The sequence below is a fragment of the Oryzias latipes genome, chromosome 8, assembly GCF_002234675.1.
Source record: "Oryzias latipes chromosome 8, ASM223467v1".
In the NCBI taxonomy this organism is placed as follows: Eukaryota; Metazoa; Chordata; class Actinopteri; order Beloniformes; family Adrianichthyidae; genus Oryzias; species Oryzias latipes.
In genome coordinates, this window is record NC_019866.2 from 6,447,562 (window position 1) to 6,461,137 (window position 13,576).

At 38.7% G+C, this 13,576-nt stretch overlaps 2 protein-coding genes and 1 long non-coding RNA gene across 3 annotated transcripts; 2 read left to right on the plus strand and 1 right to left on the minus strand.

The window, feature by feature from the left end:
- The first annotated feature begins 3,785 nt into the window (after window positions 1-3,785).
- On the plus strand, window positions 3,786-7,007 carry LOC101164806. Its single transcript, XM_020705147.2, has 4 exons — window positions 3,786-4,420; window positions 4,489-4,623; window positions 4,706-4,890; window positions 6,835-7,007. The coding sequence occupies exons 1-4, from the start codon at window positions 4,117-4,119 to the stop codon at window positions 6,934-6,936; spliced, it is 726 nt and encodes a 241-aa protein (XP_020560806.1). The 5' UTR covers window positions 3,786-4,116; the 3' UTR covers window positions 6,937-7,007.
- LOC110015463 lies at window positions 5,351-7,076 on the minus strand. The gene is made up of 3 exons (XR_002873651.1): window positions 6,988-7,076; window positions 6,787-6,916; window positions 5,351-6,147 (listed from the first exon to the last, which is right to left on the minus strand). It is a non-coding gene; the product is annotated as an uncharacterized LOC110015463 (long non-coding RNA).
- Window positions 7,077-12,279: 5,203 nt separating this feature from the next.
- On the plus strand, window positions 12,280-13,370 carry LOC105354529 (complement C1q-like protein 2). The gene is made up of 3 exons (XM_011477964.3): window positions 12,280-12,556; window positions 12,626-12,760; window positions 12,829-13,370. Exons 1-3 carry the CDS (start codon window positions 12,313-12,315, stop codon window positions 13,113-13,115), a joined length of 666 nt encoding a protein of 221 aa, XP_011476266.1. The 5' UTR covers window positions 12,280-12,312; the 3' UTR covers window positions 13,116-13,370.
- The last annotated feature ends 206 nt before the right edge of the window (window positions 13,371-13,576 follow it).

Sequence of the window (13,576 nt, forward strand, 5' to 3'; positions counted from 1 at the left end):
TTATTTGACAACTATGCTCCGTTTACCTACTTTCAATTGGATTTAGCACTACATAAATCTAAAATAACATTACCCGGTAGGGATGGTATAAGTTGTGTTATGTTAAAACATTTAGGTAGGAAAATGAAGTTGAAATTATTGGACATGTATAATAGAATCTGGTGTGACGGTAAATTGCCAAATAATTGGAAAGAGGCTGTGATAATTCCTGTATTAAAACCTGGGAAAGATCCAAGCAGCCCAGAAAATTACAGGCCCATAGCACTCACACAAAAGTGATGGAAAGAATGATAAATGAGAGATTGTATTTTTTCACACTTTTATTTCAGACTCATGTGGTCCATAGAAAAAAGATACAAATACAGCATACATAATAAAAATTAAAAAGATATAAATTAAAAAGAGTATAATCGCTGTATCCAGTGTTTCCTCAGGGCAGAAGTGTAGCGGCATGAGCTTCTTTTGGATCAGTCAGAGACATGATAATTGAGTTCTTAGATTTGTCCAGGCGTTCCATGAGGCTGTATGTAAGCTTACGCAGTAGAGCTTCACAGGTGGGGATGTGAGCATCCACAAACAGCTGACTGGCTCTGTACCACCTGGGCACCTGAAGCAGAAGCCTAAAAGCATCATTTTAGGCCACTAAGAATTTGCGGTATTATTTCCTGGAAAGTAAAAAATTTGCTGTCCCCATATCAGAATGGTTTTAGGAAAGGTCAAGGGACAATGGACCCTGTAATCTGCCTAGAAGCAGACATTAGGAAATCCCAAGGAGATAAAGAATATTTGGTGGCAGAATTTTTTGATATAGAAAAGGCTTACGATATGGTCTGGAAAGAGGGTTTATTGATAAAATTAGGTAGGTTAGGACTTCATGGAAGAACCTATAATTGGATTAAGGGGTTTTTAATTGATAGATATGTTCAAGTTAGTATATGAAAGTCCTTTTCTGATAGGTACGTAGTGGATAATGGAACCCCACAAGGTAGTGTGATGAGCCCTGTGCTGTTTTCAATTATGATTAATGATATATTTAATTCAATTGGATGCAAATTTGGGAAAACATTATTTGCAGATGATGGAGCCTTGTGGAAGAGGGGAAGAAATATTCATTATGTGGAGAGAAAGATACAAGATGTGATTACGGAGGTGGAAAACTGGTCTTATGACTGGGGATTCAAATTTTCAGTGACTAAAACAAAATGCATGATTTTTATTAGGAAACGTGGAACTGTTTTGAACTTAAGGTTATATGGAGAAGCAATTGAGCAAGTACATAGTTTTAGGTATCTGGGTGTTATATTGGATACAAAATTGAAATGGAGAGAGTACATTGATAGTATAGTAGGGAGATGTAAGAAAGTCATAAATATAATAAGATGCTTGAAAGGGACTGGGTGGGGAGCTAGTGCACAGGCTCTAAAACAAATATATTACAATGATTAGGTCAGTCACAGATTATGGCATTATTGTTTACAATACAGCGTGCAAAACGCTGTTACACAAGATAGAAGTCATCCAAAATCAGGCTTTGAGAATATGCACTGGGGCTATGAGGTCAACTCCTGCTGTGTCATTACAAGTTGAAATGGGGGATCTACCATTGAAATTAAACAGCTGCTGCTTAACTATTGGGTGAAAACACAGGGTTGTGTAGGTGTAGAGAACATGGTTAGGAGAGCTACTGATCCTTGTTGGTAAAGGGATAATGAACGAAAGTGCTGCTTGGAAATTAGCTAGGTTAGTGAGAAAAGCAAATATTCCTGGTAAAACCCTAGTTAAGACGTTTTTGTACCCGACCACTCCTTTTTGGGTTTTTCCAACCGTACAAGTGGATTCGTATTTCCATAGAACAATGGAGGATAGAAAAGGGAAGGGAAACTGGGATGAGATAACAGCAGACAGATTAGACACAGTCGATGCTTCATTTATTCCCATATACACAGATGGATCTAAAGACCCAGAAACAATGAGAACTGGTTTTTCTTTCTGTATCCCTAAATTGGACAAATATGTTGGAATTAAGACGTCAAAGGATCTTTCAGTTTTTGCAGTTGAAATGTTGGCAAAATCATATAGTTTACACTGGTTAGAACAGAACAGAATTGGAGATGGTATAATTTGTTCAGATTCGTTGTCAGCTTTGATATCTCTGAAGTCTTACTATTCTGAGAGCAGATCAGATATGTTATATGAAATTTATGAGAGTTTGTTCAGGTTGGCAAACTTGAAAATAAACATTAGATTTATGTGGATACAAGCACATAGGGGGGTGGAGGGAAATGAAATGGCTGATTTCCTGGCAAAAAGGGCATTGAAACGGGGTATGGAGATAGAAATTCCATTAGGTAGAATGGAAATTAGGGCAATTATTAGGAGGCGTATTATGGAAGAATGGCAGACACAATGGGAGAGGGAGAGGAAAGGTCAACATTTATTTAGTATTCAGGAAAAAGTAGGGAGAGGTATGAATGTCAGAGTAAACACCAGAGATCACGACATAATATCAAGGTTGAGGATGGGACACACTGGTTTAAATAATACATTACATCTGATAGGGAAACACCCAACTGGTTTGTGTGAGTGTGGGAAAGGGGAAGAGTCAGTGGAGCATGTTCAATGGCATTGTGAACGGTATAGGGAGGAAAGACAACAACTGGAAAGTAGGGTACGGATAATAGAGGGTGAACAGCTAACTTTAAAGAAGCTTTTGGGAGGGGAGGAGAATTTAAATGGTGTAATTATAGGTTTTTTGAAAATAACTAGGTTATTGAGGAGAATTTAGGGGTGGTTTTTTTTTTTGTTAGTTAAATTTGGTTAGGTAATCCTCACTCTGACCCACATTCCAACACAGTAGGTAGCGGTAATGCACCTTCACGTTGGTGCCTCCCGCCAATAAAATCACGAGAAGAAGAAGTTCAACACTAGTTCGTTACCCCTTATGGTGACTATGCCTGGTCTTAAGTTTATGCTCTCCAAACTCTTGTCTTGTTCCAAGCCTCAAACTAATTATTGCTTTTTGTCTCAGGATTACCAGCACCTCACGAGAGTTGCTGATGCTGATCGCAATGCTAGCACTTTTAGCCACATTAGCATGACTAGCATAGTTAGCATACTCAGCATTTTGAGCAATGTGTTTTTCTGAGAGAGTTGATGATGCTGATCGCAATGCTAGCACTTTTAGTCACATTAGCATTGTTAGCATATTTAGCATAATTATCAAATGCAGCTTTGACTAGCCTTGATCAAAGGTGGGCATTGAGGGCGGGGAGGGCGCTAAGGGCGGTGAGGGTTGTGAGGGCGGCGGTGGTACGTAGAGTTGGGCGTAGAAGGCGGGTTGCATCTGCGGGGCATACAACGTCGCTTGTGGCTTTAATTTTGATTATTGCTACAAAATCACATGCAACATACCGGTTTCATTAAGAGAAGCTGTTACCTCTGACAAATCTGTCAGATATGATAGAATATTGTCCAACAGCACCGGTGGTGGTGGCAGATTTATTTTTCAAACCTGCCACAAAATTTAAGTTGGGAATGTTTGACCATTTTCTGTTTGGACATGTGTAAATTTTTGGCAAAGATGCAGTGATGTGAGATCAAGTGGGGGTGCTGGAATGTGATCCAATTTCTGTTTTATTCTGCATTTGTTTTTCATTGTGTATGTTATTGTGAAAGTGGTTTGTGTCATTTACGTTTTTTTTTCTTGTCCAGATGTGTTGGATTAATGATTATGGGTGTGTCTAAATAAATGAGGCAATCACTCCCAGCTGCCTTGTTGGCTCAGAGAAAGAGGAATTGTTTGGTGTGACTTATTTGATTCTGGAGAAATTTTACCCAGGTGAAGTTGACATGGTAGTCTTGGTAGCACGCAGCACCGCAGTGAAGTTACTAACCTGCTAACAAAACCATTCCAAGGTGGTTCATTTCAAGACTTTTTTACTTTAATTGTTCACTTTGACTTGGACTAACAAAAACCTGTAAAGTAATTATTATTGCCTAACATTTCTCTTTCCACACTGGGAAAATCCTTAATTTAATCTTCCACCTCTTGAGGATTTCACAGCAAATAAGAACAAAAGGGGGAGGTCCTGAAGCTGGAATTTCGAGTTTTGCACAATGTCACAAAGAATAAAAGGCAAGAGAATTCTCAACACTCAAAAACACGGGAAAGCAGAAATGGAGAAGATTGTCCTGGTTCTGGTGTTGGGCTGCTGCTTCTGTGTTGCTGAAAACAATGACAAAGGTGGTCAAAACTCTGGATCAACAAGCTCAGGCGACATATGTTGCTTCACAACCATTGCACAAACTGTCGGCTCGCTGGGGGAGAAAGTCGCAAACATGGCAGACAAGATAACACTTTTGGAGACCAGGCTCCAAAACACTGACAGAGAAGTGCTGGAGCTCCGGAGCCTCATTGGAGGTATACGTGTTCTATTAAAATATGTGCTGGAGTGAATTCTAACTCTTGGTGTTATTTGGTCATTCCAGGTACTCCACGGGTGGCTTTTTCTGCTGCTCTCAGAGATTCTGGCTCTGGGAACATTGGACCTTTTACCACTTCTACTCCACTGAAGTATAAAAAGATTTTCTCCAACTATGGTGATTGCTACAACCCTTCCACAGGTATGCACTGAAACAGAGCAAATTAAAAGATTTACATTGATGTAAATTTAAACTGAGTAATTAATTATCCACATTTGTACAGGAGTCTTCACTGCAACGGTCAACGGGGTGTACTTCTTCAGATTCTCCATGTTTAATAACCTCAGTCCCACTCCCAGCTCTGTTGTTAGTCTTAAAAAGAATGATCAGCTGTTGACGTCTGTCTGGGACACCAGCGGAACTGACGGCAATGACATGGGAAGCAACGCTGTAGTCATCCAACTGAAGGTGGGAGACAACGTCTATGTGGAACTGGCAGAAAACAGGCTTGTCTATGATGACGGGATGAATTATAACACCTTCAGTGGCTTTCTGCTCTTCCCTGTATAATTAGAATTTCACACTTTGTATTCATTTTTAAGATTACACCATATTGTTCTAATGGTGACAGTTTGATAAAGGATGTTTTAAAAATTATTCTTTAAATGCAAGGATTTTGGTTGTAATTGAGTGAGTCTTGATCATAGTTTATCCCCATAATGCAACAAATATTACTCCCCCCTGCTAACCAATCACTGTAAAAGACAAAATAAACGCATTTCAATACAAATGTACACCTTGTTTGTCTAAAGCTACACCACCTGTTCATTGTAACAAAATCTGTCCAATACATGAGGCCTTTAGTTATTTTTCTGCTCAGCTTCTGTACAAGAAAAGTTAAAAAACAAAACAAATAAAAAACAAAAACCACACGTCATCATGGTTTTAATTCTGCAGAGCTCCCAAAGGTGTCCCTTTTTAAACGAGTATTTGTTCAGACCCGTCTAAATCTATCTCACGTTGAACCTGAGGTGGTTCTTGTAGTCCGCCAATTTCCTTGCTGTCTTCTCCAATTCACGCACCAGCTGAAGGGTATCGTTCCCAAAATTAGAAGTAACATGTCTATGAAGACTCTCATTCATCCAGGTTGGTTCCATTGTAGAAATATATTTATGGTTTGTGTTATTGCAGTCTAGATGACTGAATATTGAAAAAAAAAATTGAATGATTCTAAATAAAAATACTTATATAAAAATTCAGTCAATAACTTTATTCAATAGCTAAAATAGTGATGATTTGAAATGGAACAAACCAAATTTCTTAGAAAAGAAAATGTTTGAAATTATTCAAAGTTGTAGCTGCACAGAGAGCTTCAAAGTTCCACCTAAAACTTTGTGTTAAAGCCAATATTTAGGTATAAGTCAGAGGAGAAACATCAACCTCCATCTACAACAATGTACAACATAAAACACACACATCTTCCACACAAATTTTCCCTGCATATTTAGATGAGATGCATTTACTCTTGAACAGTCAGTTTTGCAGAGCAGTAGGTTTCCCCGTGGTTGTTGCTGGCTCTGCAGGTGTAAACATTGGTGTCTTGCATGCCAACGTCTGTTAAAATCAGTGCACAGCATCCTTCTTCATCGTATTCTATCTGCACAGCGGAGGACTCCTCCAGAGGTTCATCTCCACACAGCCACACCACCTCTGGGTCAGGATATCCTGCACAGACGGTAGAATTTAGAGGTCGACTGAGCAGAGATCAGATCAAATCAAGCCTCACCACTGTTATCTTGCTATGAGGATGATCATTATTGACGCCCTAATGACCAAAATGTTGTCAAAAAGTGAAATGGAGTGAAGAGATTTCCAGTAAAAATGAACAGTTTTTATTTTTATTTTTCTTTAACAAATCTGATTAAAAAACCCCTTATGCTTGGTATTTCATCAACAGGTTGCAGTGTTAAAAGAATATAACATTCAGCACCACTAAGAGGCTCACCATAAAGAAAAGTTTCTGGATTGCGTCAGTGTCAGATGTCAAATATTCAGTCTGTATAAATATAAATAGACCAACTTTATTTTAATTGAAATTAATTTTATTCGAGATCCATTGGCCCCAAGTGATTAGGCTGCTATGTTGGTTGAGGCATTTTTTTCAAATTGAGTAAAAAAAACTAAAACAAAGCTGTTATTTTGCTTTTATGTTATGGTCCGGCCCACTTGAGATTAGACGGGCTGAATGTGGCCCCCTAACCAAAATGAGTTTGACACCCCTGTATTAGACAGAATTATATAAATAAAGAGAAAGAATTGCAAAAACTCAACATTACTGATGTTTTCTTTTTGCTTGGGTTTTACCTTCCACTTTTGCCTGGCTAAAAACCTCTTCATCTTCTCTTTGGACAGACTCTTTGTAGAGGTGAGGTCTCCAGAATCAAAAGCAGCGATCCAGGGATGAGCGAGGGCTTCTTCACAGGACATCCGTCGCCTGTAAATAGACAATTGTGAGCGGCTGATTCAGGTCAACGTCTGGAGGAAGTTTTGTGCTTGAATTCTCACCTGGGGACTTTGACAAGCAGGGAGCTGATGAAATGTTTGGCCTCTTCCGTTATATCGCTAAAACTCTCTTCATCAAATTCCCACTGAGCTGATGTGACCAGGGCCAGAGTCTCTGCATCACTGTCTCCTTTGGAAAGGAGACTCTCCACTCAGTCTGGACACAGAATTGAAGGGGAGCAGATGTCGACTTAGAAAACATGTACAATTGATTTGTGTGGCCACTAGGTGGCACAAACAATCTTCATTTAAATGTAATTTTTGACTGACAGGAAATCTAGATAAAGCAAAACACACAAACCACAAAACAAATACTAATCTGATGTGACATAAATCATCTTTTATGTGTAAATAAAGTTACATACCAGATATACGACACAGGCAAGTAAAAAACAACACTCATATCATGTCTTTATGGCAAATGTGAAGCTTGTAGAAAACAAGTTTTCATGTTTTCAGGCAGAAAAAGCATGACTGTTTCCAAAAGGAGATTAAAAAATATTTAAATACTTAAGAAATTGTGTGGTTTTGGTTTTTTGGAAACAAAATTTTGAAATATTTACATTAGCAATTTATATTTTATTTGACTTTAATGTTAAGATAGAAGTAAAGAAAATAAAAAATATATCATCTTTGATTGCTCTCAAAGGTAAAACAAATGTGAGATTCACACAATTTTTAAAACTTGTAGCAGCTTTCAGATTTTTAATAATGGTTATATTTGACAATTTGTTTCCTTAAAAGATATAAACGCTTTCCAGAATTGAATAAAAACAAAGCTTTGGCATTTTTGGTGCAAAAAAATTGTAACCTCCTACTTGAATTCTTAAGGAAAGAAGCACTGGGAGAAGCAGACCTTTGAAATAAGAAGGGAGGTGGACAGCTTTTTAACACTTGCGTTTCTCCTTTGTGCATAAAAAACTTGATTTGTGTTGTGGTTTGTTGTTCTGGTTCGGATGTTGGGCTGCTGCTTCTGTGTTGCTGAGAAGAATGACAAAGGTGCTCAAAACTCTGGATTTAAAACACAAGCGACATCTGTTCCTTCACAACCATTGCTCAAACTGTCGGCGCTCTGGGGGAGAAAGTCGCAAACATGACAGACAAGATAACACTTTTGGAGACCAGGCTCCAAAACACTGACAGAGAAGTGCTGGAGCTCAGGAGCCTCATTGGAGGTAAACGTGTGCTTTTAAATTATGTGCCAGAGTGGATTCTAACTCTTGATGTTATTTGGTCGTTCCAGGTACTTCTTCCTATTCTCCATGTTTAATAACCTCAGTCCCACTCCCAACTCTGTTGTTAGTCTTAAAAAGAATGATCAGCTGTTGACGTCTGTCTGGGACACCAAAGGAACTGACACCCATGACATGGGAAGCAACACTGTAGTCATCCCACTGAAAGTGGGAGACCAGGTCTATGTGGAACTGCAGAAAAACAGGGCATCTTTGATGACTATGTGACCTTTAACACCTTTAGTGGATTTCTGCTCTTCCCTATGTTATGAGAATTTCACACTAAAAATTCATTTAAAAGGATTAAACCATATTTACCTTTTGGTGTCGGTTTGAAAAAGGATGTTTCAAAAATTAGCTTTCAAATGTGAGGATTTTGGTTGTAATTCAGTGAGTCTTGGACAAAGTCATCACCACTAAGCAGCAAATGCTACTGCTACCTGCTGACCAATCACTGTAAATTACTAAATAAAATGGATCTTTATACGAATGTACACCTTGTTTGTCTGAAGCTATATCACCTGTTTATTGTAACATTAAAATCTATCCACAGAACACTTTGGTTCTTGTTTTTTTCTTAGACAAGTTAAAATAAAACATAAAAAAAACTGATAATTAAAAACAACATAATCATGGATTCAAATCCTGCAGAGCTTCCAAAGGCCCCCACCTTGAGCCAGTATATGTTCAGATCCGTCTACATCTAGTGGAGGATTGGGAGAAGTTGATGTGATCTAAAATAAAACAAAGTGTTTTATTTTTTATTTATTTATTTTATTTTACCAGGAAATTCCGTTGAGACTACATCTCTTTTTCAAGGGAGACCTGGGCCAAAGGGCATCAATACAAATAAAATACAGTTAAAACAACTGAAATAAAATCCATTACAAAATACAAATGCAATAAAAATTGAAATGAACCGTAGGACAATGACTTATAGGTTAATTAAAAGTGGTACAGATAGGTCAAGGGTGACATGTGCATGTTTCTTTTAAGAGCTCACAAAGTTTTGCTTTAAAACAATTCAAGGGAATAAGGTCACTTAAATGCAGAGAGTTTTGAATATTATTCCAGGAAAGCGGAGCAGCAATGGAAAAGGCTGTTTTTCCCAATTCACTGAGGAATCTAGGGAAATAAAGAAGCAATTTGAGTGAGGAACGAGAGTTATATATTTTTTTAACAGGAGAAAGAAGACGGCACAGATATTGAGGTAGTTTGCCGAGAATGGCCTTATAGGTGAATATTAGCCAGTGTTTCTGTCGCCTGACTTTGAGTGAAGACCAAGAGAGCAGAGAGTACAGTTCACAATGGTGGGTTCTGTATGCAGAGTTTGTGATAAAAACGCAGGGCACTGTGATAAACTGTGTCCAGACTACGGAGTGTTAGGACCAGGAAGAATATTGAGCTGCTTTTCAGAAATACAATGGGCATTGTGAACACAGGGGTGGAAACATGAAGGAGTATGGATCTGGTTAAATAAAGTTTAATAATCTTCTCACTAAAAGGCAACTTGGTGTAGATGAATGCATAATGAGTTTAATCGATGCACATGTAGGTGAAATTAAAAAAATTACCTGTTATGTCAGTAGGAAAGGACGATCTCATGATGAGGAAACTTTTTGTTGCTGAGCTTTGACTTGACAACAACTGACTTCAACACTCAGATGACTTGGTTCCCCACTGCTGCTCATTCCAGTCTTTACTGAGCAAACAGACACCTTGTTAGTTTGCTCATAGCTATTTGTTCTCACTACAAGGAAGTTTATCTTGGGCTAAACTGTTTTCTAAAGTTGATTTAACTGGTTTTCACTTAAAAGGCTAAAAGAGCAAACACTTACTTTGGCTATCAAGGTCAACACACTATGAAGGTGAGGGTTCAGCATTATCCCCCACATGTCAGGGAGTCTTCAAAAGCCTCTTTTTTATTTGCTTGGAGGCAGCTTTTTTTTCCTCAAAACCAAAATTCAAGCAACTAACATTACAATATCTAGGTTAGTAACTGTGTTTTTAGCTGCTAAATAATTATCCATTCATTTACTCCAACCCACTGAAGCCCATTCAGGGTCATTGGGTTTTCTTTTTTTTATACACTGTATTTATCCCACGAAGGGAAATTCTTTCTCCGCATTTGACCCATCCCCTTGGGGAGCGGTGAGCTGCAGCCAAATCCGCAGTCGGGAGGCAGTAGCGTTAAGGGTCTTGCCTAATTGCTCAGCATTGATATGGTAATTGCCCCCAGTACCATTGCTCATTCCCCTCCGGGAATTGAACCCTGGTTTCCTGCATGGTAGCTTCCCACCTTACCAACCGAGCTACCCAGCCAGGAACCAGTTGCTGGAGCCCATCCTGCTGTAACACTGCAAAAACAGGACACTTAGAAATCAGTCAGCAATTCTTACCCCACCAGCAGATATTCTTTGAATAAGCAAAGAAAAAAAAAATCCTTACAGAAAAAAATTATCCAATTAAGAAATCTTGATTTAAGAAAAAAATTCGAGTCATTAAGACATTCTTTCTTAAAACGTTCTCTTGGAAGACAGACCATATTTTTCTTGAAACTGTCTTGAGATTCAGTTTTTGCCGTGTGGACAGGTTGCCAGTCTGTTGCTGGACCACACAATCACACATTAGTAACAATTTAGAATCTCGAATGAACCAATAGAGCCGGTCACCATGCACCCATCTTTTGTCCCATCCTCTGAGGGAGCAGAGGATGGGACACCTTCCACTTTTGCCTGGCTAAAAACCTCTTCATCTTCTCTTTGGACAGACTCTTTATAGGGGTGGATTGTCTACCAAGGATGTGTTAAACAGCTATCAAGGAAAAGATAAAGTGGGATTTATTGGATCTGTTATCTTCAAGTGCTTACAGTCATTCCTGAGTTTATAGGTAAGCATACCACTAAATGCTTGCACTTACGGGAATATTGTGTATTTATTAATGACAGGTGACCTCAGGGCACTGTTGACCCTTCCCTCCAGCATATTTATTCTGACAACATTAGGGACTTCTTAGTAGAGACGGCTATTTTAACCAAACTTGATTTGTTCCAATTATTGCATTGCAATACATTTTTTCTGATTAACACTATTATCTCGCTAGAGATAAATTTGACCTAAATATGGATATTCTGTGTACATATATGCTTCTGACCTCTTGGCTATATCGTTCTTGAAAAAGATGTCAATGGATCTTGTTAAATCTTCTTCCTCTTTCGGCTTTTCCCATCAGGGGTCGCCACAGCGAACAAGTCGCATGGTAAACTTGGAAATGTTTTACACCGGATGCCCTTCCTGACGCAACCTTCTCAAAGCAACCGGGCTTTAATGGATCTTGTTAAATAAAGGTCAATAATCATAACCCTCTCACTAAAGGCAACTTGGTGTAGATAAATGCATCATGATGAGTGGGATCGATGCACATGCAGGCCAGATAAAAAAATACCCGTTACGTCAGAAGGAAAGGACAATCTCATGAATTTTATACTGCTGAGCTTTGACCTGACAACAACCTGCTTCAACACTGACCTACAAGCTAAATGAAAACACCCATCACTCTTTGTACTTGTCGAGGTGGAATTGGGTGAAACTGGACTTGTCAGATCAGATGACTTGGTTCTCCACTGCTGCTCATTCTAGTCTTTACTGAGCAAACAGACACCTTGTTAGTTTGTTCAAAGATTTGTTTTCACTATAAGGAAGGTGATCTTTGGCTAAACTGTTTTCCAAAAATCGTTTAAGTTGTTTTCACCTAAAAGGCTGAAAGAGCACTCACTTACTTTTGCAATCATTTGGTGTTCTTTCGTGACTTTTTACACCGTTGAAACCATACCAAGGTGGTTTATTTCAAAGGCTTTTTTACTTTCATTGTTTATTTTGACGTGCACTAACTAAAGATTATAAGGTAGTTATTGCCTTACATTTCTTTTCCCGCAGTGGGAAAATCATTTATCTAATCTTGAACCTGTTAAGGATTTTACAGCAAGTAAGAAAAAAAGGGGAGGTCCTGAAACTGGAATTTGTCATTTTGCACAATGTCACATAGCATAAAAGGTGAGAGAATTCTCAACACAATCAAAGACACAAGACAGCAGAAATGGAGAAGATTGTCCTGGTTCTGATGTTGGGCTGCTGCTTCTGTGTTGCTGAAAACAATGACAAAGGTTGTCAAAACTCTGGATCATCAAGCTCAGGCGACATCTGTTGCTTTATAACCATTGCTCAGACTGTCGGCGCGCTGGGGGAGAAAGTCGCAAACATGGCAGACGAGATAACACTTTTGGAGACCAGGCTCCAAAACACTGACAGAGAAGTGCTGGAGCTCCGGAGCCTCATTGGAGGTATACGTGTGCTATTGAAATTATGTGCCAGAGTGGATTCTAACTCTTGATGTTATTTGGTCATTCCAGGTACTCCACAGGTGGCTTTTTCTGCTGCTCTCAGAGATTCTGGCTCTGGGAACATTGGACCTTTTACCACTTCTACTCCACTGAAGTATAAAAGGATTTTCTCCAACTATGGTGATTGCTACAACCCTTCCACAGGTATGCACTGAAACAGAGCAAATAAATGTTAACTTAAACAGAATAATGAATTGTCCGTGTTTGTACAGGAATTTTTACTGCAACGGTCAATGGGATGTACTTCTTCAGATTCTCAATGCTTAATAACGTCGATCCCATCCCTAAATCTGGTGTTAGTCTTAAAAAGAATGATCAGCGGTTGACATCTGTCTGGGACACCAGCGGAACCGACAGCCATGACATTGGAAGCAATGCTGCAGTCATCCCACTGAAGGTGGGAGACAACGTCTATGTGGAACTGCAGGAAAACATGCTTGTCTTTGATGATTATATGAATTATAACTCCTTCAGTGGCTTTCTGCTCTTCCCTTTGTAATTAAAATTTCTCACTTTGACTTAATCTTTAAATTATTATACCATATTGACCTAATGGTGTCGGTTTGACAAAGGATGTTTTAAAAATTTAGCTTTTAAGTATGAGGATTTTGGTTGTGATTCAGTGAGTCTTAATACTGCCGCTTGCTGACCAATCACTGTAAAAAATAAAACGGATCTTAATCCAAATGTACACCTTGTTTGTCTGAAGCTACACCACCTGCTTATTGTAACAATAAAATCTGTCCAAAGAGGCCTTCAGTTCTTATTTGTTTGCTCAGCTTCTGAACAAGGCAAGTTAAAAAACAACTTGTTGAAAAAAAAAGTCATCATTCAAATCCTGCAGAGCTCCCAAAGGTCCCCCTGCTTGAGCCAGTATATGTTCAGACCCGTCTAAATCTAGAGGAAGATTGGAAAAAAGTGATGTGATCTAAATAAAAGCAAAATTTCTTTGGTATAAAT